This window comes from Cygnus atratus, chromosome Z (assembly GCF_013377495.2).
Source record: "Cygnus atratus isolate AKBS03 ecotype Queensland, Australia chromosome Z, CAtr_DNAZoo_HiC_assembly, whole genome shotgun sequence".
NCBI lineage: Eukaryota > Metazoa > Chordata > Aves > Anseriformes > Anatidae > Cygnus > Cygnus atratus.
The window spans coordinates 77856466-77878714 of NC_066396.1; the positions used below are offsets into that span (position 1 = coordinate 77856466).

Sequence of the window (22249 nt, forward strand, 5' to 3'; positions counted from 1 at the left end):
GCCTGCTGAGAGGAGCCTTGCGTGTCTGCCTCAAACCAGGATAGGTACACTGTGGGAAAGGAGCTGCCCGAGAAACACCCCAGACCCTTTATTAATTGGTAAAAGTCCCCTGTTACAGGGTGGTTTGGAGCTCTGCTTATGACTTCATCTCCAGGAGGTTTGGACAGCAAATGCAGTGTCTAATCTTAAGGAGAAAAAAAAAAAAAGGGGGGGGGGGGAGGTGGAATAAGAAAGAAAAAAGAAAAGTGGCTGGAGATGCGTAAAACTAGGGTGGAGAAGCTTGGCTCGGGAGGCTGCCGATGCGAGGCTGCCTGTGAATTGGCAGCGGCGGGGGAAGTTTGGAACAATCACCAACATATTCTTTCATTGCAGCCTCCGCTGAGGTCGGGGAGGCAAAGAGGGGGGAAAAAAGGGATCTCGGTCCCAGCCACTTTCCCCATTGCAACCGGCTTCGGGAGCCAGAGCGGAGGAGGTCTCCCCATTCTCTTCCCGGTTAATTGTTTAATTGGGGAACAATGCGTGTCCTGCACCCGCCTGCCCCTCTCCGCGGGGCCGAAGCCGCCGAGCGCAGGGACCCGTCCGGGAGTCCCGGGGCGGGGGGCTCCGGGGGCCTGGGACCCCCAAGGGCTGCCCAGGGGGTTCCCCGCGGAGGGCGGTGCGGGTTTGTAGGGGGGGTCGCGGAGCCCCGTGCGGGAGGGCTTTGGGGTCTCTCCCGCTCCCAGAAGCTGCGGGAGTGCTGCGATTGCGAGGGAGGCTCTGGCGGAGCCTGAGAACCCTCCTCTCGCCGAGCCAGCGCCCCTCCTCTGCAGCGCTGGCGGTACAATGATATAATAATGATGGGTGGCTGAGCCTCGCATTTGAACTTGCAGGCGAGCTCCGTGCAACTCGGCGCAGCTCGGAGGCAGGTGCTCGGGGAGCAGGGGGCACCCCGGAGCCGGCCACCTCCTTCCAGCACCACCACCAAGAGGATTTTTTTTGCTCGTTCATGCGGCCACTGGGATCTCTGGACTAGCCGAGCCGCCACGCCGTGATTTTTTTTTTTGCAATCTCTGCAATACGCTACCTTTTAAGGTAACTATAACTCTTTTCAACGCGCTTTTTCTCTCCCCCCTTCCTTTTCACGCGGGTGCCGGCAAACACCTAGCTTTGTTAAATTTAAGACGATCGTTTGGCCGGCGGTACCTGGAGGGACAAAGAGTTGAACCGCAAACCTTGAGCGGGAGAGAATAGCAGTGATTGGCGAATTTAAACAACCTGGGGTAAGTTCAGCGACGCGCCGGGGGAGAGGAGAAGGGATGCTCGGGGACCCGCAAGAAAACCCTCCGTGCACAGGAGAGAACAAAGAAAACTAAGAAAAAAAGATTTTGGGGTGGGAGCCCTGGCAGAAGTTTGTGGTGCTGGTTGGTTTGAATGACCGGGAAGGTAGAACTGCACCTTGGTTTGCGGCGGGGTCCGGAGGGAGAAGGGAGGAAGCTGTTTTGTACGGACCCTAAATACACAAAGCGCTCGTGTAGCAGGAGCCACGGCAGTGCTAGGAGGGAACCCTTCCTGCCACCAGGTCTCTTCTTGTGCTGGGAAAAGCGTGTGCTCAGCCTCCTACGCCCTTGTGTGCTCCCCCCACCCTCCCCTTCTTTTTCCTTTTTTTTTTTTTTTTAATTCTTTTCTCTTTCTTTTCTTTCTTCTTCCTTTTTCCTTTCCTTTTTTTTTTTTTTTTTTTTTCCTTCCTTCCTTTCCCCGATGTTCCTGGAAAGCTGCTGTCGGGGCAGAGCGGGACGGAGGTGCTCAGGCAGCATCTCCCGGAGGAGGACGGCGAGCAAGCATCGTCCGAGCCACTTTTCCACCGCTGGAAGGGGGGTGGGTGGGTGAGGAGGAGGAGGATCAGAAGGTCAGCAGAGCAAAACGCCCCCCCTAACCCCCACGGCCAGCTTCTCGGGGGCACGGGGCACTGCCTTCCCCCGCCACTCTCCTTGGGTTTTCCTTTGTTTTACAAAGAAAGTGAGCGAGCATCGTGGAAAGAATTAAGGGAGTTTCGACGGCGGGAAAAAGCGGGTGTGTGTGCGTGTGTGTGCGTGTGTGTGAGTGTGTGTGTGCCGGGGGGCGGCTCTGCCAGGGGCTCGGGTACCTCCAACAGGAAGGGGGCCCCGCGGGCAGACCCTTCCACGCAGCCCAGAGGTGCCTTCCCCACACAAAGGGGCGGCGGGGAGCCGCCGAGGGCCAGCCCTCATTGTCCCACTTGTCACGTCCTCCCGGCCGCCCCCTCTCCCGCCGGGCACCGGGATTAAGCCCCGAAGGATTTTTTTCCCTCCTTTTTCCCTCTTTTTTCCTCTCCTCCTTTTTCCCCTTTTCCTTCCTTTTTCCCTCTCCCCCTCTTTCCCCATTTTTTCCTTCTTTTTTTCCTCTTTTTTTCTTTCCCCCCTTCCCCCCTTTTTTCCTTCAGTTTTTCCTTCCTTTTTTTACATTTTTTTCCTTCTTTCTTCATTTTCTTTTTTCTTTTTTTCTTTTTTCTTTTATTTTCTTTTTTTCTTTTTTCTTTTTCCCCCTTTTCCTTTTTTCCTCTTTCTTTTTTTTTCTTTTTCTTTTTATTTTTCCCTTCCCTTTTCCTCCCTTCCCTCCCCTTATTTTTCTTTTTCCTTTTTTTCTTTTTCCTTTTTTTCTTTTTCCTTTTTTTCTTTTTCCTTTTTTTCTTTTTCCTTTTTTTCTTTTTCCTTTTTTTCTTTTTCCTTTTTCCTTTTCCTTTTTCCTTTTCCTTTCTTTTTTTTTTTTCCTTTAAGCAATGAGTGTCGAAACGTGTTGCAGAAACCCATCCCAGGACAACCAGAGCGTGAATGTTGGGTGGTTTTCCCTTTTTCCTTTTTTTTCCTTTTTTTTTTCCTTTTTTTTCCTTTTTTTTTTCCTTTTTTTTTCCTTTTTTTCCTTTTTTTTTCCTTTTTTTTTTTTTTTTTTTTTTAAGGGAGGTGGCGGAGGGGGAGAAAGAAGGAAGTTTCCTCCCAAAAGGGGATGAGTAAGACTTGGCGGGCTGCGAGCCGCGCAGCGCTCTGGCGGCAGGGCGGACCCGGGGGCCTCACGGAGGGGGGGGGGGCGGGGGGGTGTCACCGTCTGCACCCCAAAACCTGCCCCCATCCCCTCTCCCCACCCAGAGGAGGGGATGGAGGGCGGAATGGGGCCTGGGGGCGGTGGGTCCGGCCGGGGGGAGCCGCCGCGGAGCCCCCGCGGGCGCTGTCGAGGAACGGGACTGGTCGGGGCGCGGCGGCGGCCCCGGGCGCCCCCTGGCGGGGGACGGGGGACCCCGGCCATAAAATGGTGGCAGGGAGGAGCTGCTCGAGGCGGGGGTTCCCGTCTCGGTGCCGTGGTAGGGGCGGCTCCCACAGAACAGGCCCGAAGCCGCCGGGGAGGAGGGCTGGAGTCAGGGGCTGGTGGCCTCGGCCCGGCTTGTCCCCCCGAGCCAGGGGGCACGGGGAAGGCTGTGGGGTGCTGGGAGCCCCCACACCCTTAGGACGGGTTCCTGGAGCATCTCCACAAGCCTGCCTGAAGGGACAGGGCCACTTCTGGGTTAAATGAAGGCCTCGGGGGGACATCCAGGGGTGGCTGCCAGAACACACTGTGCTCTGGTCAGCCTCCCATCTGTGTCCCACTGGCGGCTGGGACGGCCGGCAGCAGGCCAGGGAGCTCCCCTCCGTGCCTGGGGTGGCAAGGAGGGGATGCTGGAGGTGCTCCCAGGTCCTCCATGAAGGCCTCACGGAGTCCTCTGCAAGTGGTGATGGGCTGGGCAGATGCCACTGGTGAAGCAGACTGAGGCCAAGTCGGCCATGTGGCAGCGCGGCCTGCTAATTAATCACGTGGCCAAGGCATAGTGTCACCGGTAAAGTCAATTAAACGGCACTTACACTAAAGCTGATATGTGTTGGCAATTAATGGGCATATCATTGAAGGATCAGAGGCATGCAGACGCAGAATAAGGCACAGAGCGTGTGTCTCTGAGGAAGGATGGCAGCCGTGAAGGTGTCCGCCACCACTCAGCAAGCAGCAAGAGAGATGCTGCATGTGGGATAGGTCATTTCTAGCCTGCCCGTGCTTCGCTGGAAAGTTGTGTAATTTGCTGTTTTACCCATTAGTAGAAGCAGCAACCTCAAATCTCTAGTGCCAGGTTCTCATAGGTGTTTTTTTTTTCCTTTTTTTCTTTTTTTTTTTTCCTTTCTTTCTTTGTGTGAGCCTTACCTTCACTGTGCAGGTAAGGAGGGTAGATGGGTAGAGACTGCTTTCTGCAAACATATCCCACTCTCACAGTCCAGCTGTGGAAAATGTGCTGAATCGATCTCAGCACGACCTGAGAAGCTGCAGCCTTTTGTGATAGCGTCACCTCTAGGAAAGTAGCTAATGTGTCATTTTTCCAACTTCGGAGGAGCTGGGCAGACTTCTTGGTTGGTACATCTCAGTCTGTCCAACACTGGGACAATTCACCGTCTTTCTTAACCCAGCATTAGAAAGAGAGACGTGATGTTCTCCCATCTGGTTAAATTAAAATAGCATTGGTGTGAGATCAAGCTTACACTGCAAACTAAGCGCAGGCTGGAATAAGGTCAGAACTTATTGCTCCTATGCCTCTCTGCTCTTGCAGGGAAGGTAGCAGTGCCTGCAAAAATAAGAGCTCTGTTCTTTCCCCAAAGAGAGAACCTCCCCTGCTAGTTTTTAAAGATGTGAAGTATATCAAGGACTTGGCATCTTTTGGTTTAAAAAAAAATTTACTGTGCTCAGGGTAGCATCCAATTTAGAAATGTAGTGCAAATGACTACTGTGGATCAGTCTGTATGCAGTAGCTCCTAATAAACTGGACCAGTACGGTTGGACAGTAGCCAGCAGGCAACCCGAGTGTGGTCACATGAAGTAAGACATCTTTTTTTTTTTTTTTTTTTTTTTTTTTTAAATAGAAGGTGGAAATTAAACACTTACTCAAGTCGTGCAGCCTTTAGTTGGCAAGATTTCCTTGCTGTGTCCATAGCATTATGGCTTTCTCTTCCTCAAGGTGTAATAACACCAAGGCAAAAAAAAAAAAACAAAAGTGTATGGAAAAAGGTATGATTGGAAAGAGTTTGGCTAATTGTTGTGGACTTAGGGGCAGTACAGCAGCCAGCCAGCAGAGGCCTTTATAGAAGAGCCGGATGGGAGATACAATCGATTTTAGAGCAGGGATTTTGTCCAGGAGCACGGTCAGCTGCAGTCTCTGGTACAAGGAGCGGAGGCAGGAGCAGCTCCATTTGATCGCAATGCCCTGCCTTGCCTGCAGCTCCTGAAGGAGATTGCTGAGGTCTGAAGAGCTCTGTGTTCTTCCAGGTGAGACTGCCCTTGGGGGCTGAGTTGGGTATTGCTTTTTTCGTCTGCTGCTTAGACAGGGCAATGGGGTAATTGCACATTTAATTCTGGCAGCTGTAGTGGAGCAGCACTCAGTAACCCAGGAGTGTTTATGGGAGCCTGCGGACGACCAGTGTGAAAACCCTCATGCATGGTGTGTTGCATGGGAGTCATGTTTGTGAATCTGAGGGGTGAGAAATGAACCCTTTCCCCAGCATTTTTCATTGCTTAAGGGCCTCAGGGTGGAGGAGATTTAAAAAAAGAAAGGGTTGAGAGGTGATTTTCCAAGTGCTGGGTGGGGATTTTTGGCAGGTGTCTCATATTGAACTCTGCTCAAATGAGTGCATTTTTTTTTTTTTGAGCTGTCCAAGCTCTCAGAGTAGCAGGTGTAATTTTAGCAGCCCTCTGTACAAGGCCAAGAGTAGAGATCACAACCATGAATACTCTGATGGTTTGGTACCACCTGGTCTTCAGCAGGAAGTTATCTCTCTGAAGTTGTCTTTTCTGTTTCCATATTTTTTGGGGGTATATGTGTTTTTCGTGGCTGAAAGCTGAAGATGTTGTTTTCCATACAATTCCTCAAATTGCATGGGTGACTGCATTATAAAGGCAGGGCTGGGGCTATGGTGCTGTGTGTGTATGTGCGAGGTGGAGAAGAATGGGAAGATGAGATCCTTCCTACACCCTACAGCCACAGCACAAGGGAAAATGAAAGTCCTTTGCTAGTTCCTTTTTCTTTGTGAATTTGTTTGATTCCGTTGTTGATTCCCTTGTTTCTGGTTAGAAAATCCAAGGTTGCCTTCTGGGGGAGGAGGGAGATGAAGTGTGGGGGTAAACACAAAAAGCTAAACTTGTAAACAGTTTGTTCTAGGTTTTTGTTTAGCTGCTGATACAGCCAGTGTGTGACACGTGGGAAACACATGTGGACAGAGCAGCTCAAAGGGAGATCTGGAACCACTGTGCCTTCACAAAGGCCAGAGGTCTTGCTCTGTGGGTTGGTCCTGCATCCTCCATCTGTGAGGGTGGAGAATGCTGTGGTCTTCTCCACTCTGTCTTTAGAGTGCTTGTGTTAGTAGAGGAGCTGCTCTGCAGTGGCTTTGGTGCTCGAGGCTTCACAGAAGCTTCAGGACACAAGTGTTGCTTGAAGCGTCTTCTGGTTTGTGCACATCTGTAGGCTCACAGTGACCTCTTATTTTCTGAGATGTGTAATAACGAGGATCATTTAAGTGTTTATCTAAGCACACAAATGGCTACCTGTGTCTGAAAACTGGCCCACTGCTTTAGAAGGACTCTGATGTCTGCAGCTCTTACCTTGTGCAACCTTCTTGCTCATGAGAGCCTTCCATGATGTGTTATGGGGGCATGGTATACTGGGCACAGAATAGATTTTTATCAAACTAATAACTGTAGATAGTTATTAAATAGCCACTTTTGTTTGCTTCATGTACAGCTTTGATTGTGCAAATTGTGGGGAAGATAAAACTGTTTGGCTGGCGTTAAAGTCTTCAGAAAAAGTTTAATGGAGGATAGGGCTTGAACTGAATGAAGTCAAAGAGGTCTTGGTTCTTGTTTGGGATTCAGTCATAAAAATCCTGTGAAGTTAACGTGGCCAAATCAGTGATATCACATCACGCTGTGAGTGCTGTCGAGTGGATGAAGCAGAGATGGGACGTCTTTGGCAAGGCGCAGCCTGCTCCATGGAAAGCAGCTGTATTCTTTCCTCCACGCCCTGGGAATATGCTGCAGCACGTTTCCCCATGCAACCAGCCAGCCCTGGCCATCCACATATAGGGAATGAAAAACTCTTGGGTTTTCAGCCCCTTTGGGTGGGAATTTTGAACACGATGCTGTTATGCTAGAGACTGCCTCACTGGAAGGGCTTGGTTTGAGATGTTTTGCATCTTTTCTTAACCATCCAGCCGTTACAGGGTAGATGCCAATTCACACAGGCTCCTGTGAAGTTTGGGCTGCAGCTGTAATCTGTGTAGAAAGTGTTCCTGAGGTTGAACACATCACCAGTAGCTTTCTGAAGAAGTTACTCTGTCTTGCTGTCATGTTCAGGATAGCTTGCGGAGGTTTGTGGGTGTGTTCATTAATGCTTTAACGCTAAAACCTTACATGTAAAGACTAAGGAATTAAAATGCTAATGTAAAAAATGCTAAAATATCTATATGTAACACAAGGTTCATAGAGATAACACAGGTCTGTATCTACTAAATCTCTATTTCGCTGTTCCGTAAAGCAATTCAGCTGTGATGTCTTTGAGTTCAGGTTACTTGCCCAAGTTTAGAACCCAAGCAGTGTATTTTGGCAGAAATATCAGGAAACTTGGGATTTTGTGATTAAAAACTTTTTTCTAAGGGCAGTGCTTGACAAACTGCTGCTGAAAGCTGTTCCCTGTGATGGCTCAATAGTGCATATGTGTAACTATGTGGAGGAGAGACTATTTATAAAAGCATTATAATTGTTGACATTTATGGGAATTGTAATGCTTTTGTTAGCGTGCTGCTTAATTTTTCAGGGTATTTGCAGATTCAAGCAAACCTTTTCAGAAGCTTTTCTTGTGAAACAGGTTGTTTGCTGGTGCTAAATGATAAGACAGTCTGTGTTACTATCGTTAAGTTACCTGGAGGTTGGCTCTGAACTGGCAACACCTCACCAGGGAGAAGTCATCGCGTTGTACTCATGTACTGCTACCACTGTATGGGGTTAGGTTTAAAACAGTGAATAAAATGCCACAAAATCAGTATATTAAGGATTATTGTACTGTCCTGCTGAACATCATTCTTGAGCAGATGACTGCTTCTAATGTCATTGATAAATGTTAATGTACTGAATTGTCACACAATGTACTACTAACCACTTACTCCTTTTTTCTTTATTTGTAGGTCAAGATGTTGTTAAATATAAAAAGTATCATATGGATGTGCTCCACGTTAGTTATAACATATATGCTACCTAAAGGTAAGTCTGTTATACACCATATCATTTATTAACATTTATTTTAGTGACAATGGGAGTCAGCATGGTACAATTGGTAGAGTATTTCCCAGGACTCAGGAGATTTGGTTTCCGTTCTTGCCTCTGCCACTCTTTTTACTGTACTGTGTAACTAACTTTGTTTCTGTTTTCTCCCTATTGCCTTACTGATTTATACAGAAAACACTTGGTGGGTGGGCATGCTTTTGAAGAGGTTTTTACACACCTATCTGATATCTCTGGAGGCTTGTAAGTGCCATTACTATAATTCAAGTGATGATAAAGGCAGTAGCATAGCGTGATAACAACATTACATAGCGTGAAGCAAAACAGCTTGCCTTCCCCAAAATGTTCAAGAATGTGTCTTAATCCTTTAGCTTGTGCTTGTGAAATATTGGACCTATTGCTCAGATATGTCTTGTACATTGAGCGTGATTCACAGAAGAGCTTCCCCGCAGTAGATAAGGTGAGAGCTGCCAGAGGCTAATTTTAGTGTAAGGCAGACACCCTCCACAAGGGCTTCAGTGCTGCTGATGGGGAGCAAAAACAGACTGCTGGGACAGACGTAGACAGGCTGCAGAGGTGGTAAATAAAGTGGGAGATTCCTGGGACTACAGGAAGAGTGGTTTTGCATACCTACCATCAGGTCCCAATGACTGTTCCCATCTAAGTCATGCCACAGCAGAATTTTGGGTTTATAGGTCACTGACACCCTCTCTGTATTCAGGGTGAAAGGTGACACATAAAAATGGAACATGAGGAAAACCAGTAGCCCCAGTTTATGCTTGGCTTTGTGGCCTGCTGAAGAGCAAGAAGATGGGGACAGTTGTGTTTAGCGGAGTTGACTTAAAAAGAAAACATGTTTTTCCTCCTCTTCCTCAAGCAGATTGGGAGCCTTCCTCCTTAAAGCTACTTTTGTTTCACCATTCTTCACTAAAAACACAACAAACCAGGGTGATTAGAGTCATCCTCAGGGACAACAAACTCAAAGCTTCAGGCAGAGGGCAAGACACTAAAACTGAGCTTCCATTTTCTTACTCAAGAAGGGCTGAGATTCATTTGATTATTAAATGTTAAGCTGTTTTTTCCCCATTTTTTACTTAGTAAAATGTCTGTAAATGTACATTAATGTATGGCTCTTGGATCCACACCAGTCATTTAATAATTTGTTCATATGAAGCATTCTGAGAGGCAAAGTAAGTGATGGTCACAAGAGGTCATGAATTGGTAATGTAAGTCTACATAGTAAACTTACAGCTTTTTATTTGATAAGTTATAGCTTTCTTCAAGGCAGAAATGTCTGTTTTAATATATGATAAAGTTAAGAGTGTTATCCATGGTTAGTCAGCTTTAAAATTGAGTAAATTATAGTATATCACTCAAAGGAGAAGAGGTATAAATATAGGATTTTAAACTGATAATTGATCTTGGGATGGAGAGCATGTAAGGAGAGAAAAAGCACAGCAAAGGAATCTGCCAAGATATTTAAACCTGATGGTTCTGCTACGACCGATTTAAAATCTGTTCATGATTATTTTGGGCCTCGGGGTCAATCTAATCTTACATATATTTTAGCAGTACATGGGGTAGTTCTGCCCTTTCTCTATCCCCTGGGTGCTAGTTGGCATGTTTTGCTTTGTGATGACACTACTGTTTATGGATATATAAGGCCAGCTGAATCAGGTAAATGAACTATCTGAAAGCGGATGACTTTTTTTTCTTTTTTTTTTTTTTTCAGCTGGATCAAGTCTTTGATCTGGCTCAATGCTTTGCACATCTGCTAGAGCTGGCAGAACTAGGGGATTGGGAGTGCATCGCTGGCTGTGGGAAGAAGTGGGTCTGACCCTTATAGTGGTGGAACACAGGGTGTCACCTTTAGATGTCCCCTAATTTAATCCAGCTTTCATCACCTCTAAAATGGCTTTTGTGACCTCTAGAATAGAATTTCAAGTAAACAAAAAAGTTCTATGTGAAAGTGCTGGAAAGGTCACCTCAGGAATATAGACCAAGTTCCAACTTGTCTTTATTCACCTGAAACTTTTGCAAGAAGTGTAGAAAGACTCTTTTGTTCCTAGAAATACACTGTAAACTTCATGAGTTTTATTTTCAAAGTTGAGGGTTGTACTTTTGCCTTAAAGGTTCTTAAACATGAGATTCCTTAGAGTGTGGCCATGGTGGAGAGGACAAAGATGATGAAAACATTTTCATAAATCAATCCAATAGAGTCTAGTATCGATCCATGTCTTTCTGTTTTGTAGAAGTAACAGTCAGTTTGTGTGTATATATACACCCATTTTTGAGGATAGGTGTTACAAGATCACAGACAAACTTTTCCAATACAGCTGTTTCTTTAGTTAAAAGCAAAGCAAACTTTAAAAATGAAATCTGTGTTTGCGTTTTGATAATTAGACAGGAATTTCTTAAGTTTCAACTTTTTTAACATCGTGCTTTAGAATGCAAAATTTATGCCTCAAAATCTTTCACGAACCACAGATTCCCATACCTCTGTTCCTAGAATGGATCTGGTAACCCCATATGGCTTAATTAGGTAGTCACTTGCATATGATTAATAGCAATATTTCCTTTCAGGCAAAATTGTTCTGAAAGCTTAAAGTCTTTCAAAACTCATATGGGGGAATTTGATAAAAACAACAATTGATTTCTAAGAAGTAACTTCTGGTGAGTTGGCATTTTCTACTAGGAAATATGTTATGTTGAAAACTTTAAACCTCAGTTGAAAATACTAAGCATCTGTAATATTTGGAAACTAACCTTATTTTCCTATCTGCACAGCACTATTCTCTAATCATGTGTCATTCAGTCTGATGTTCAATTTTGGCATCATTCAGGTTGCTTCAATTATTCGGCTGCTTGCCGGAACATCATCCTAAGCACTTCCCTGTCTCTGCCAGTGGCCCTGGAAGGCTTTATTTGTATGTTCACCTCAATATTTCTCTTTCCCTCTGTCTCTCTTTCCATCTGTCTCTCTTTCCCTCTTTCCCTTTCTCTTTCTCTCTTTCTTCTTCTTTTTTTTTTTTTTTTTTAAGTGTAAATCCTGGAATCTGGGAGTCAAATTAAGCCATAACAAAACTGAAGCTTAATTTAGAACAGAGCAACTTACAAGCATGCAAAATTTTAAGCATTCATCAGTAATTATTATTCATGTCTTTGTTTTCTCTTCCACTCTCATCTATTTGAATGGTTACATTCATAAATACCTAGCATATATGCATGGCAAGCTTGTTAGTTTTTATGTAGCAACAGAAGTATTTTTCCTTAGAGAGCAGACTGAGAATGCCTTCTCTAAGACTTGAAATTCTCAGAAGATACATTTGTCAGGAGGGCAGCAGGAAACACAGTGTAAGCTTCTGGGGTCATGGGAGTGCCCCTCTGCAGGACCTTTGCTGTTTGCTGGGTTACATGTGAAGGATTAATGACAGGAGTTCATAAGCAAGGTTTACACCTACTCCTAGCTTGGTATTTACTCACTTTGAACTAGCTGGTCTCATGATATTGTAGTTTACAAGCTGGACCTTGTGATTATAGTCAGTGTTGGAGTTTACCTTACCTTTTTTAAGCTACCATTTGTCATGCCATGAGTAAGTATGCTTTCATGAAAGCCCTGTAATCCAGATAAGAACACAAATGCCTTAGGTTGCAGTGTGTGATAATGTCCTTTTGAAAGTGTATAAATAATATTCATCAGTTTAGTGTATTGTGTTTATATTGTATATGTACTATAAAATATATAGGTGCATGTGTATGATGTCTGCACATCTGCATGTACGTTATATTGAGTTCTGCAGCTGTGTTTTAAGTTTTCCTGGCTTCCTTTGTTTTTCTTGCAGAATATGAAAGTAGTTGGTTCTTTGTTACTCTGTCTCCTTCTCTTACTTTGCTTGCTCAGGCCCCAAATCACCTGGCAAAGAATTCAGGGAGAACTTTCTTTGGGTCTTGGTCCTCAGTTACCTCTGCTGTCAAAGTTTCATATAAGTTTGTGTAAGCAGTCCATAAATTTTAATTTTTGAATATCTTCATTAAAAGAAGGGTTAATGAAATTAGGGTTACTGAAAAGACTTCTCTTAGACTTATTAGTAGTAGTCAGATTAACAGAACACACAACTTCATTGGTCATTTCAGTTGCTCTTGACAGACATTGTATGTATGTGTAGGTTGTGGATGAAATAAAAAATGAGATTAATTTTATCTCATAAATGTGGTTTAAAATAGAATCTTATTCTTTAAACACCGTTTTTGTTTGCTTACTGTGTAAAAACATTCTGTTCAGTGAAGCTTAATTACATAGCAAAATTGTTCCTATAAGCATTGTCACTTCACGTAGGTCATTTGTTTGTTCCGCTTTTTTTCCATTCCATATCTATTGGTCTTGTCATATGGTTAATGTAATGCAACATTGCAGAGTTCTGTCCTTTTTTTATCCTTTAAAATTCTACTTTAAGAGTTTTGTAACATTTACCAAAAATAAATAAATAAATAAAGTGCACAAAAAATTCTATGGAGATGCTTTGCTTCCAAGTGAGAAGTTTTTCTATAGTTTGTGTCCAACTTCAAAAGAAAGATATCAAGCCATATGTCATTGGCAAGGTAAGTTATCTTTACAGCCAAAATGGTAGACTAGGAGGACCTAAGGCATTTTTGCTAGAGGGGAAAAAGAGTGTGAAAAGTCAAGCTGTAATTTTTATTTATTTATTTATTTATTTATTTATTTATTTTTAAGAAAAATAGTATTATCTGCCATCATCTCCATGATAAACGGATTAACATATCTTAGCTTTACGTTTGGGGAAGATAGCACAATGTTAAGTCTGTGAAAATCCTACCCAGTAATTTAGACCTGACAGGACTGACTTTTGTCAAGGCATCACATAGGAAAGGTCCTCATTCTGCTCATGCTATTTATTCTGATGTTGGAGCTATTTAATATTTAAAGTGGGGAAGACACAAAAATCCAAATGCTAAGGCCCACAGGACCTGCTGGTGAGCTGACTGTATAAAGTGCTCTGAGCCTGATGCTGCAGTCCCATTATCTTGTACAAAGCTCCATTGACTTTGCTGGGAGTTCTGCCAAGACATGTCTGTGGCCAGGTGATTTGGATTTAACTGTGTATTTTATTTCTTTATTGTCTGTGCATTTTCCCTAATGAATTAAGTATGCCCATAAGTGATACGTTTTAGTTAGCAACAGAATGCTCACGTTAATTGCCAGCCAGTTTAGACATTTCAGCACAATCTCTTGCTGAAGAATGCATGATATTACCAGTATTTTAGGTCCTTCGTGGATAGGTGAAGGTATGTTATGGAACAGTGATATGGTATGGAACACTTGGAAAGCTTGTGATTGCTGAGTGGGCAATACCTACTTTTCTCAAGTTGTGTTCAAATTCCTTCTAAGGAATAGTCTGTCACATAACATGCATAGTAGTTGAAAAAGAGACCTAACATTGAGTACAAGCATAGGGAAAATACTAAAGAAACAAAAGGGCTATATGGATTAATAAAAGATACTGATGCTGTCTCCATTGGCGAGTAAATTCTGCTTGGACTACTGCAAGAAACCAAGTTTTTTGTTACCGTGCAGTAACATCTCCTAGCCTTCAATGACAAACTTTTTTTTTTTTTCAGTAAAAGATCTTTTCTCACCTTCTGTCTTCTTTTTACTCATTCTCTCTTCTCATCTGCTAGTCAAAACAGAAAGTGCTTTTAAAAAGCACTTTATAATGCTTACTACATTTAGATGTATGTTTGTACCTACATGGTCTTCCCCTTTTCTAGATTGTGGTCCTGTGTAGGGTAAATCTAGTTTGCATATCATGATGATATGTGTTTGCTGCCAAGGGTTTCAGTCTACTGATGTGAAGACACAATTTTTAAAGAGAATAAATTTCCTTAGGGTTCAGTACTGATATTCCAAATCACACATAACCAGAAACAACTCTCTTGAAAGTTTATTAAAATTCTGTCAGTCAGGATAATTATAATGAGGTCATTTTTCATTTAAGAAGTTCCTGTAATGTATATAGATGACAAGAGATCATAATAAATGCTAAATATTTTGAGACTGATTTTAATCTCCCACCTGTGCAATTTGGCAGGTTTTCCATCACAACTGATAGGACTAAGTCTTCATTCTATTCTTCTGGCTCTACCCCATGGTAATTCAATGACGTTTCAAGAAATTAAAGGTGATATAAGAGCCAGTGATGTTTTCCTATTATAAATCTTCAGAATAAAACCAGTCCTTTCTAGCTTTTAGCAATCAATTAACGTTAGGGAAGTCAACTTTTTATTTCCTTGTAAGCGGTATCTGACTTCCCCCAAAGTCTTGCTTCAGTGGTTTGGTGGTGTTTTTATTTTTTATTTTTTTTTCCCAAATCAACATGTTAGCAATCAAAGCTTTTGAACTGGTGTTTAGTCTTCTGTAACTTCTACAGGCTTGCCTTCAATTTCAATTTGCAATTTCTCTAGTCTTCAGTTTTATATTGGTCCTGTTTTTGTCATCCCTTGTTTTACATACAGATTCTTGCTAAATCTGGCCCAGGCTGTGTGAAGCAATTAATGCTTGACTGTTAAATGTGAGTTGTAGCATCACCAATCTCTGTTTGCTGGTTAATGTAAGCCTGAAAATCTCAGTGCATGCCTGAATCATAGAGTGAAGCACCTTGCTGGTAAATCTACTCAGACAGTCCAGTTCCATGTGGACTTTTCAGCTGAGATTTGTATGCAGTGCAGCTGTATTCGCACAGCACTACACCATTGCTGTTATACTTTCTCTGGTCTAATCAGTTTTGATACAGATATCTTATGTTCTCTGTGTTGTGTTCCCAAGAATTTCAACTTAGGTAGGCATGAATAGAAATGACCTAAGGACTTCTGGTCCAATTTCTGGGTATTTTTTTGTCAGTCCAATATTTTTCTTTTTCAAATTAGTTCTTTATTATAAAAATGCATGGCCAATATGCTGGTGATTGTTGTATTGAACCGTTTTACAAGATACTATTAAATTCTTTATGCTACATAATGTCATCTGTCGCTGTTAAAATAATCAATAAGCAGTCTTTATTTTTTTTCCTTTCTCTTCCTCTCTTTTGTGTTTCAAAACATTCTACTCCTTTTGTGAATAGATGGTATATAGATAAATAACTAGGTAATGTTCATGTGCTGGTGTCTCTTATTTCACTGTGCTGGTGGCTGGTATTTGAAGATATTTTCTTTCTAAACGTCATGAATCTTAGCTGACTTAAAATTGCTGATCATCATTTTCAGCCTTTGAAGAAATGTGTGAGTGCAGGTCAGTGAAAGAGGAGATATAGGTTCTATTACATGTCAGCTTTTAATCTTCATTAAGCCATTAAATATGGTGAAATAACATGACACAGAAAATAAATCTAACTGAAATCCTGTCTTCAGACAGTTGCTGTGTGCAGGTTGGATGAACAGTAGTCAACTTTCCCCTCAGGATATTGTCAGATGGAAGCATTTCACTGTAAAGTGTTTGCAGCTGGAGATGTCATAAACATGATAAAGGTCCTATCAAGTCAAGTTTGAGCCAAGTAGGGACTTTCTGCACACTTTGCTTCCTTTTTTGCTTTAACATCCTAAAATACTTCATTTCTGCAATGTGTTAATGGCCCCTAGGCTACAAGGAAATAATTTTGAAAGAATGACTAGTTGTGAGGATGTAACTGGAAAGGCTTTTGTTTCAGCATGTATGCAATAAAAAGAGTTAACCCTTGAAAGACTAATGGCGTAAGGGATGCAATGTAAAACAGCCTATGACTTTGCATACTTCTAGGACATGAGCACATGAACATGCTGTTTTGAGGTAAGACAAGGAGTAAAAGTCAGTAGCTCCACTAAATGCCCCAATTTGTCCAGACAGGAAGGGCCTCAACCAAGGGCTGAGGATGTTGGTACAAACTTTTTTTACCTTACAATGATCAGACCTGTTATGAATGAGCTAAGGTTCATAGAATTCTGGTCTTGAAATTCTGTTAATCATTAAATACCGATGAAATGTATGTTTCTGATTTTGCTGGTCCACTAATGCAATATCTCCTTTCTCTTCCCCTCCCTCTTCTAGTTAAAGCAGAAAAAAAAACCCTGGTGAAAGGATCCCTGTCTGGAACTTCAGTCCTGCCATGCTTCTTTTCAACCACACCCACTATAGCCTCCAGCTACGCAGCCGAATATCTTCGAATCAAATGGTCAAAGGTTGAACTGGATAAAAGTGGAAAAGATGCAAAAGAAACCACAGTCCTGGTGGCCCAGAATGGGAACATCAAAATAGGCCAAAACTACAAAGACAGGGTGTCTGTTCCAACCCATTCAGAGGAGACTGGTGATGCTTCGCTGACTTTCTCTAAGCTGCGTGCGAGTGATGCAGGGGTGTATCGCTGTGATGTGATGTATGGAGTTGAGGACACACAAGGCATTGTATCATTGGCCGTTGATGGTAAGGATTTATGTTTTTCATTTGTAGTCAGCAGTGATTACTGTCAGCATGGCAAAAGCTAATAATTACCATGTAACCTGAAGGCATTGAAAGGACCATCTTTAGCAAATTGTCCTTCCTTAAGTGTTGACTTGTTCCATTCTCTTTTTGTTTATTTTTAAGAATCTTTTCCAGCCTGTGGCTTTCCCATTTCTCAGTTACACCTTTTGGGAGGCAACTTTTGATTCTTGGAACAAATGCCCTTCACTTGTTCCCACAGTAGTTTGATTCTTTGATTGGTTTTATATCCTTTGCAAGATGAGCTCCTGCTTTTACAATTTGTTTTTAGCAGATACTTCTAAAGTTTTCCTAAACCAGTCCTTCTGAACCATGGGACATAACATAATACATCTATTTGAAAACATCAGTGTCTTTACAAGAAGACAGACTTGGTGGGCAGAAGTAGTTTCTTTATAATAGTTTCTGTAGAATGAAAAGAAGCAACTGCCTTGCCCTAATGGAGCTGTGGCTGGCTTCTCTTGCCACTTGCCGTGTCTAAACTGAGAACCACTCTTTTTGTGATAGGAGCATCAAGCACAAAGGAGGGGTTTCTTTTGTTCCCATAACTATTATTGGATAGGTTGGAGAATCATCTGCCAGCAGCTGCATGAAAACACATAGGGAGAAGGCAGCTAATATTCTTCCATGTGGAAGATCCAGGGCTAATAGTTGGCTTGCAAGCACTAGAAGGAAATAGCCTCCAAAACTTTGAGGAAGAGAATTGTTCTCATAAAGAAATAGAAGAGACAGGGCTTTAAATAGAGTGTAAATGGCAAAAGGAGCATTGGATCTATAGGTGTTCTTCTCCTAAGATCCTGTTTTTACAGCATAAGTACAGCGTAGAGTGCTCCAGAGCCTGATGCTGTATAGCCCTGTCTGTTTGGCACTAAACCTGAAGTAATAAACTGCTGAAAGGCAGGACATGTTAGCCCAGGCACTATGCCATGTCAGTGCAAAGCCTGGGCCCAAATTACTCCACTTAGAACACTGTGCTGTGTAGATGTACCAGCTTGCACAAGCATTGGTTTGGACTCTGCCTTGTGCTTCTTTGCACTCAGGTGTTTTCTGAAAGCTGGGTATTTACTCAAGTGATTGAACCTCCAAACAAACATTAGTATCTGCTTTTGAAAGACATGGCTTTGGCTAAGATTTTTGGTAAGCTTAATACTGCGTTGTTTGTCCAGTATGTCAAACCTAACTTTAGCAGTCTTTTGGCGTCTATTCAATGGAAGGTTTTGAAGGTGTGGTCTTAATTTGGAAATACAATAAATCAGTATAACTATTAATGTCTTTATAACTTCGTAAGCTGTTTAGTACTAATGGCAAAAGCAAAAGAAATCCTGGTTTGAACATTATTTTTCACTAATGAATGTACCTGGCATTCCTTCTTCCTTTTCAAGTGCTCCCTTGACTACATAGCTATATCCAGGAGCAGCAGATGTTCACTACAATAAAATATCAGATGATGTATGGCAATACTTTACCTTGTGTTAGTGTTCCTGCAGAACACTGCGATGAGATGCACAATTCAGGTCTTTTGGGAATATAAAGAAAGTTTCACATGCACCATTTTCTCGCTGAAACTACTCTTTTCTGTGATTACTTTAATGTTGAAATTTGGGGTGAAGAAGCCAGATCTTGACCCACACAGAAAACAGCATTGTTAAGTTATCATTTTTGCACTTGGTTTTCCATTTTCTACATTAACTACAAATGGCATTTATCAGACTTTTAAAGATTTCATATTAGTGTTGTCGCTCAAATTTTATGCCCTCATTTCAGTAAGGGTTTCTGCATGCTTGCAAATTCAACTTTTATCTTAAAAAAATGATAACAAAAGGAAACGTGTTTGTTATAAATGTAATGTAGTTTAATTTGATTACATCAAATTTTTGAGCCTGCACCCCAAAATGATAACAATTGCCAAAGGAGAGAGGTGTGTTCTCTGTGTGCATACTTCATCACCTGTTGTTAGCACAGTATGGGAGAATCCTCTTTCCATGTTAATCACGGTAACTTTCAAGGTGACGTCTGGGGTGGTTCAGCACTGTGTTTTGGCCCACTCTCCCAAGCAGAGCTGGAGCTGGTGCTTGTGCGGAGCCCCATAAAGCCCAGGTAAGATTATTACCAGTTTTGGTAACTTGCACATTTCAGGCTCATAGAGTGAAAGACAAAGTGCATTTGAGTAGCACTCAAGGTCTGAGAGGTCTGAGAGACATGTTTTGCTTCACCTTTTCAGTGAATTAAAAGTGTGTGGACAAAGTCGTTACTGTGGTTCAGCTAATGTTAAAGTAAACTGCTTCATCATATAGCTGAACCCCAAAGTAAAGCAGAATTACTCAATTGGAAGCTTTTGCCAAACTGACTGTGTGGCGACAATTTAGAGGTAGAAGGAGTGTTACTGATGCTTCAGAAAGCAACATTCTTCTATTTCTATTCTTTAAGTGACAATGCTGTTCTGTACATTAAATCAAGTTAATAAATTACGGGAAAGGCAGCAACACAGGGCCAGAAGGACATGCTGGGTCACTTAATGTGGTTCCTTTGGCATTGCAAGTAACAATGGTATGTGCCGTGATATATGCCTTCATTAATCCCAAGATCAAGTGAGACTGCCAGTTTGCATGACTTGTCAGGCACTTTGCATGTGCCTGACATTGGGATGTGTGCCCACATCCCAAAGATCCGTGTGGTTAGACTGAACCGTACCCTGCATGTTACTATTTTCATTTCACAGCTGGTGAAAGTGTAAGAGAAGGGAGGGAAATACTTAATTTTAGTCGACACAGGAAGCCTTGGAGCCGCCAGATGCCTACCCTGCTAGTTAATGGCAACCACGGAGCTGTCCTTGAGGCCGGGGAAGGAGCCAGTGCCGGCAGGTCCACAGTCTCGTGCAGAAGGGCAGTTTCGTCGCACTGGATACCTCTTTTCCTGTCACTAATTGTGGGAAATACTTTCCTTACACCCTGCTTGCTCCTATAATTACATCGACTTCTCAGACAGGAAGCTTTTGCGTTCAAAATAGATCTAACAGTCCTGCAGTATTATGCACTTGGAGCTCTTACAAAAAGTGGAATATGCAGAACACATGTCGTTTGTGTTTGTTTTCCCTTTGAGGTGTTGTCTCCTCTGCAGCCTTCATAATTTTCTGGTTGAAATTTTCCCCTTTTCTCAGAAGCAGTTCTTTCTTTGTCAGTTCTTGCAATTTTATTTTTCTAATGTGTTTTGAGTTTATCTTCAGAACCCTTGTTATTGATATTATTAAACCCACATTACAAACTGTCTCACGTTAGGAGCCCGTGGTAGTTGTGCTTGGTCTTTGTAGGCCCCTTCCAGCTGATCTATTCTACTCTATTATCATAATTTTTGGATGCTCAAAGTTATTTTTTCCTCCATTCCTTGTTATTTCCTTGCCGCTGTTACCTGAAAATCCCAAGCACTAGAAGCCTTCAGATAACGAGGAGAGATGGTTTTCCATTCTTGTTAGCTGACACTGAGCTTCCTCTCCCTTCCCACTTCTAGCTGCTTTTTGGCACTGAGGGATTTCACCAGTATCCCAGTAGAGACATGTCAACAGAGACAAAGTAGAAGTTAACTACCAGTAGGCAGTGATCTTCAGGCCCTCTGGCGATCATCCCTGAGTATTTGCTTGCCCACTAATAGTTTACCAATCACAATTCCACAACTGTGAGTTGGCTGCTAGGTGTGAAATCAGGAAACAGGAAAATGGCGTAGGATAAGTTTTACCTTCACCAATTTAAACTCAGGTGCCTGGCCAAGGCTAAGCATGTTGGCTCGTGCTACTCACAGCTCCTCTCTGATGAGGGTTGTGGGTAAGATGAGCTCTGTGGGAGACCATATCCCTCTTCCCTGACCAGAGAGACTTGGATAATGTGAACGAGACTCCTAACCTTTAGGCAAGCAAACTTAGGTGAGTTGAATCCTGCAAAGGATTTAATAAAAGTGTTATTCTGCCTCTCTATTTCCATGTTCATTCCCTTTCTCTAGGTATAACAAAGTCCACTTGTATAAAATAGTTTCATAATACCTCATAAAAAGCTGACTTAGAAATGCAGAGTAACAGTATCCTTCATTCTTAAACATAATTGAACATTTAATGAAATTGTCATTTTGTGTGGTGCTATGAAATGGGATATTAAAAAGCGATAAAGATGACCAAGTGTAAACAAAATGAAAAAGTGTTTTTTGATTACCTATCTTGGAGATGTCTGCAGGTTTGAAGTGGCAAATATGATCCTTCAGTTTTCTTGCCCTTTTTTATCTTCTGGTTAAATACTCGTCTTGTCAGTGAGTATGTTTTAGCAATAGTGTTACCCTTTTCTTACTGATGTTTCAGGAGTCCCCTGTTTTCATCGTCCTTCTTTTGTTAGTTTCTCTTTGAATCCACTGCATGTCTGAGAAGCCTTTTAGAAATTAGGTTTGAAAAAAAAATAAAAAACAGTAAGGAAACTCCTGGGCTTAAAATACTGGCCTCGTTAATGGGAAGAAGCAGAAATTAGGGAGGCAGAGTAGATGGTAATTCACATTTTCATTTTTATGCAAACTCTTCTTTCTTACAGGCATTATAATGATAATAAATGGGAGTTGTTTCCAATGTGGGAACACTGCCACTCAATTGTGCTCTGAGTCCTGAGAGATTGTGTGTTGACAATCTAATTGATTTATGCTCTCTAAAACCAGAACTCCCCTTTATTATCGCTGACGTATGGCATATGAAGAGATTTTTTTTAATCTTTTAGATTTATCTGTCTTTAAACTTCATCACCTGTTGATGATGAAAGTCCATGCTTCCTTGAGAACTAAATGAAAATTGTCTGCTTCATTTTTAAGCTTGTACTTTACTCTCCCAAGTGAGTGATGCTAAGGAACCTCCAACTCCCGTAGCTATGAGGAAAGAGCACAATGCATAATGGCCATCAAAGGGAGGGAGAGGGGAACCGACTTCAGGGTCAGAAAGAGCTGAGTCTGAGCACAGGGCACCTCAGGGGCAGGGAGGAGGATGCTGTGGTCCAGCTGTCCTTGCCCTGGTGCAGGGACTGTGGAAGTGGTGGCTGATGGATGTGGTTTTTGAGTCGGGCTGGAGGACCTGCAGAGGGTCCTGCAGAGGCTGACACGAATGGCTGCGGTGATTTTTTTCCTGTGAGTCATCACCCAACATGAGGGCAGCTCTGAGAGGGGCTGCGTATTTTTTGTTTTTAAATCTTAAATAATTTTAATTTTGATATGAGTGCCTTCGCCTCGGTGAACGCTCGTGTGGCCAAGTGCAGAGGTAATAAGGCAGGTGATCTATTCAGAGGTGATGCAGATGCAGTAACCTAGTCCTCCACTTCGGCAACTCATCCCCAAGAAAAATACAGGTAATGCTCAGCATCAGCTGCTTTCCTTCTCTGG

The 22249-nt window shown here is 42.6% G+C and overlaps 1 protein-coding gene across 4 annotated transcripts in view; it reads left to right on the plus strand.

The window, feature by feature from the left end:
- The first annotated feature begins 261 nt into the window (after positions 1-261).
- VCAN (versican) overlaps positions 262-22249 on the plus strand; it is a 114149-nt gene continuing 92161 nt past the window's right edge. The window contains exons 1-5 of one of the 4 annotated variants that reach the window (XM_035563207.2): positions 262-383; positions 870-1071; positions 1161-1259; positions 8235-8310; positions 16427-16798. In XM_035563207.2, coding sequence (XP_035419100.1) covers positions 8241-8310; positions 16427-16798 — 442 coding nt within the window. In that variant the 5' untranslated portion in view covers positions 262-383; positions 870-1071; positions 1161-1259; positions 8235-8240. Of the gene's footprint in view, positions 384-835; positions 1072-1160; positions 1260-1751; positions 1886-2270; positions 2833-8234; positions 8311-16426; positions 16799-22249 lie in introns of those variants that run through there. The other 3 variants (XM_050716475.1, XM_050716476.1, XM_035563208.2) reach the window with 3 other exon arrangements.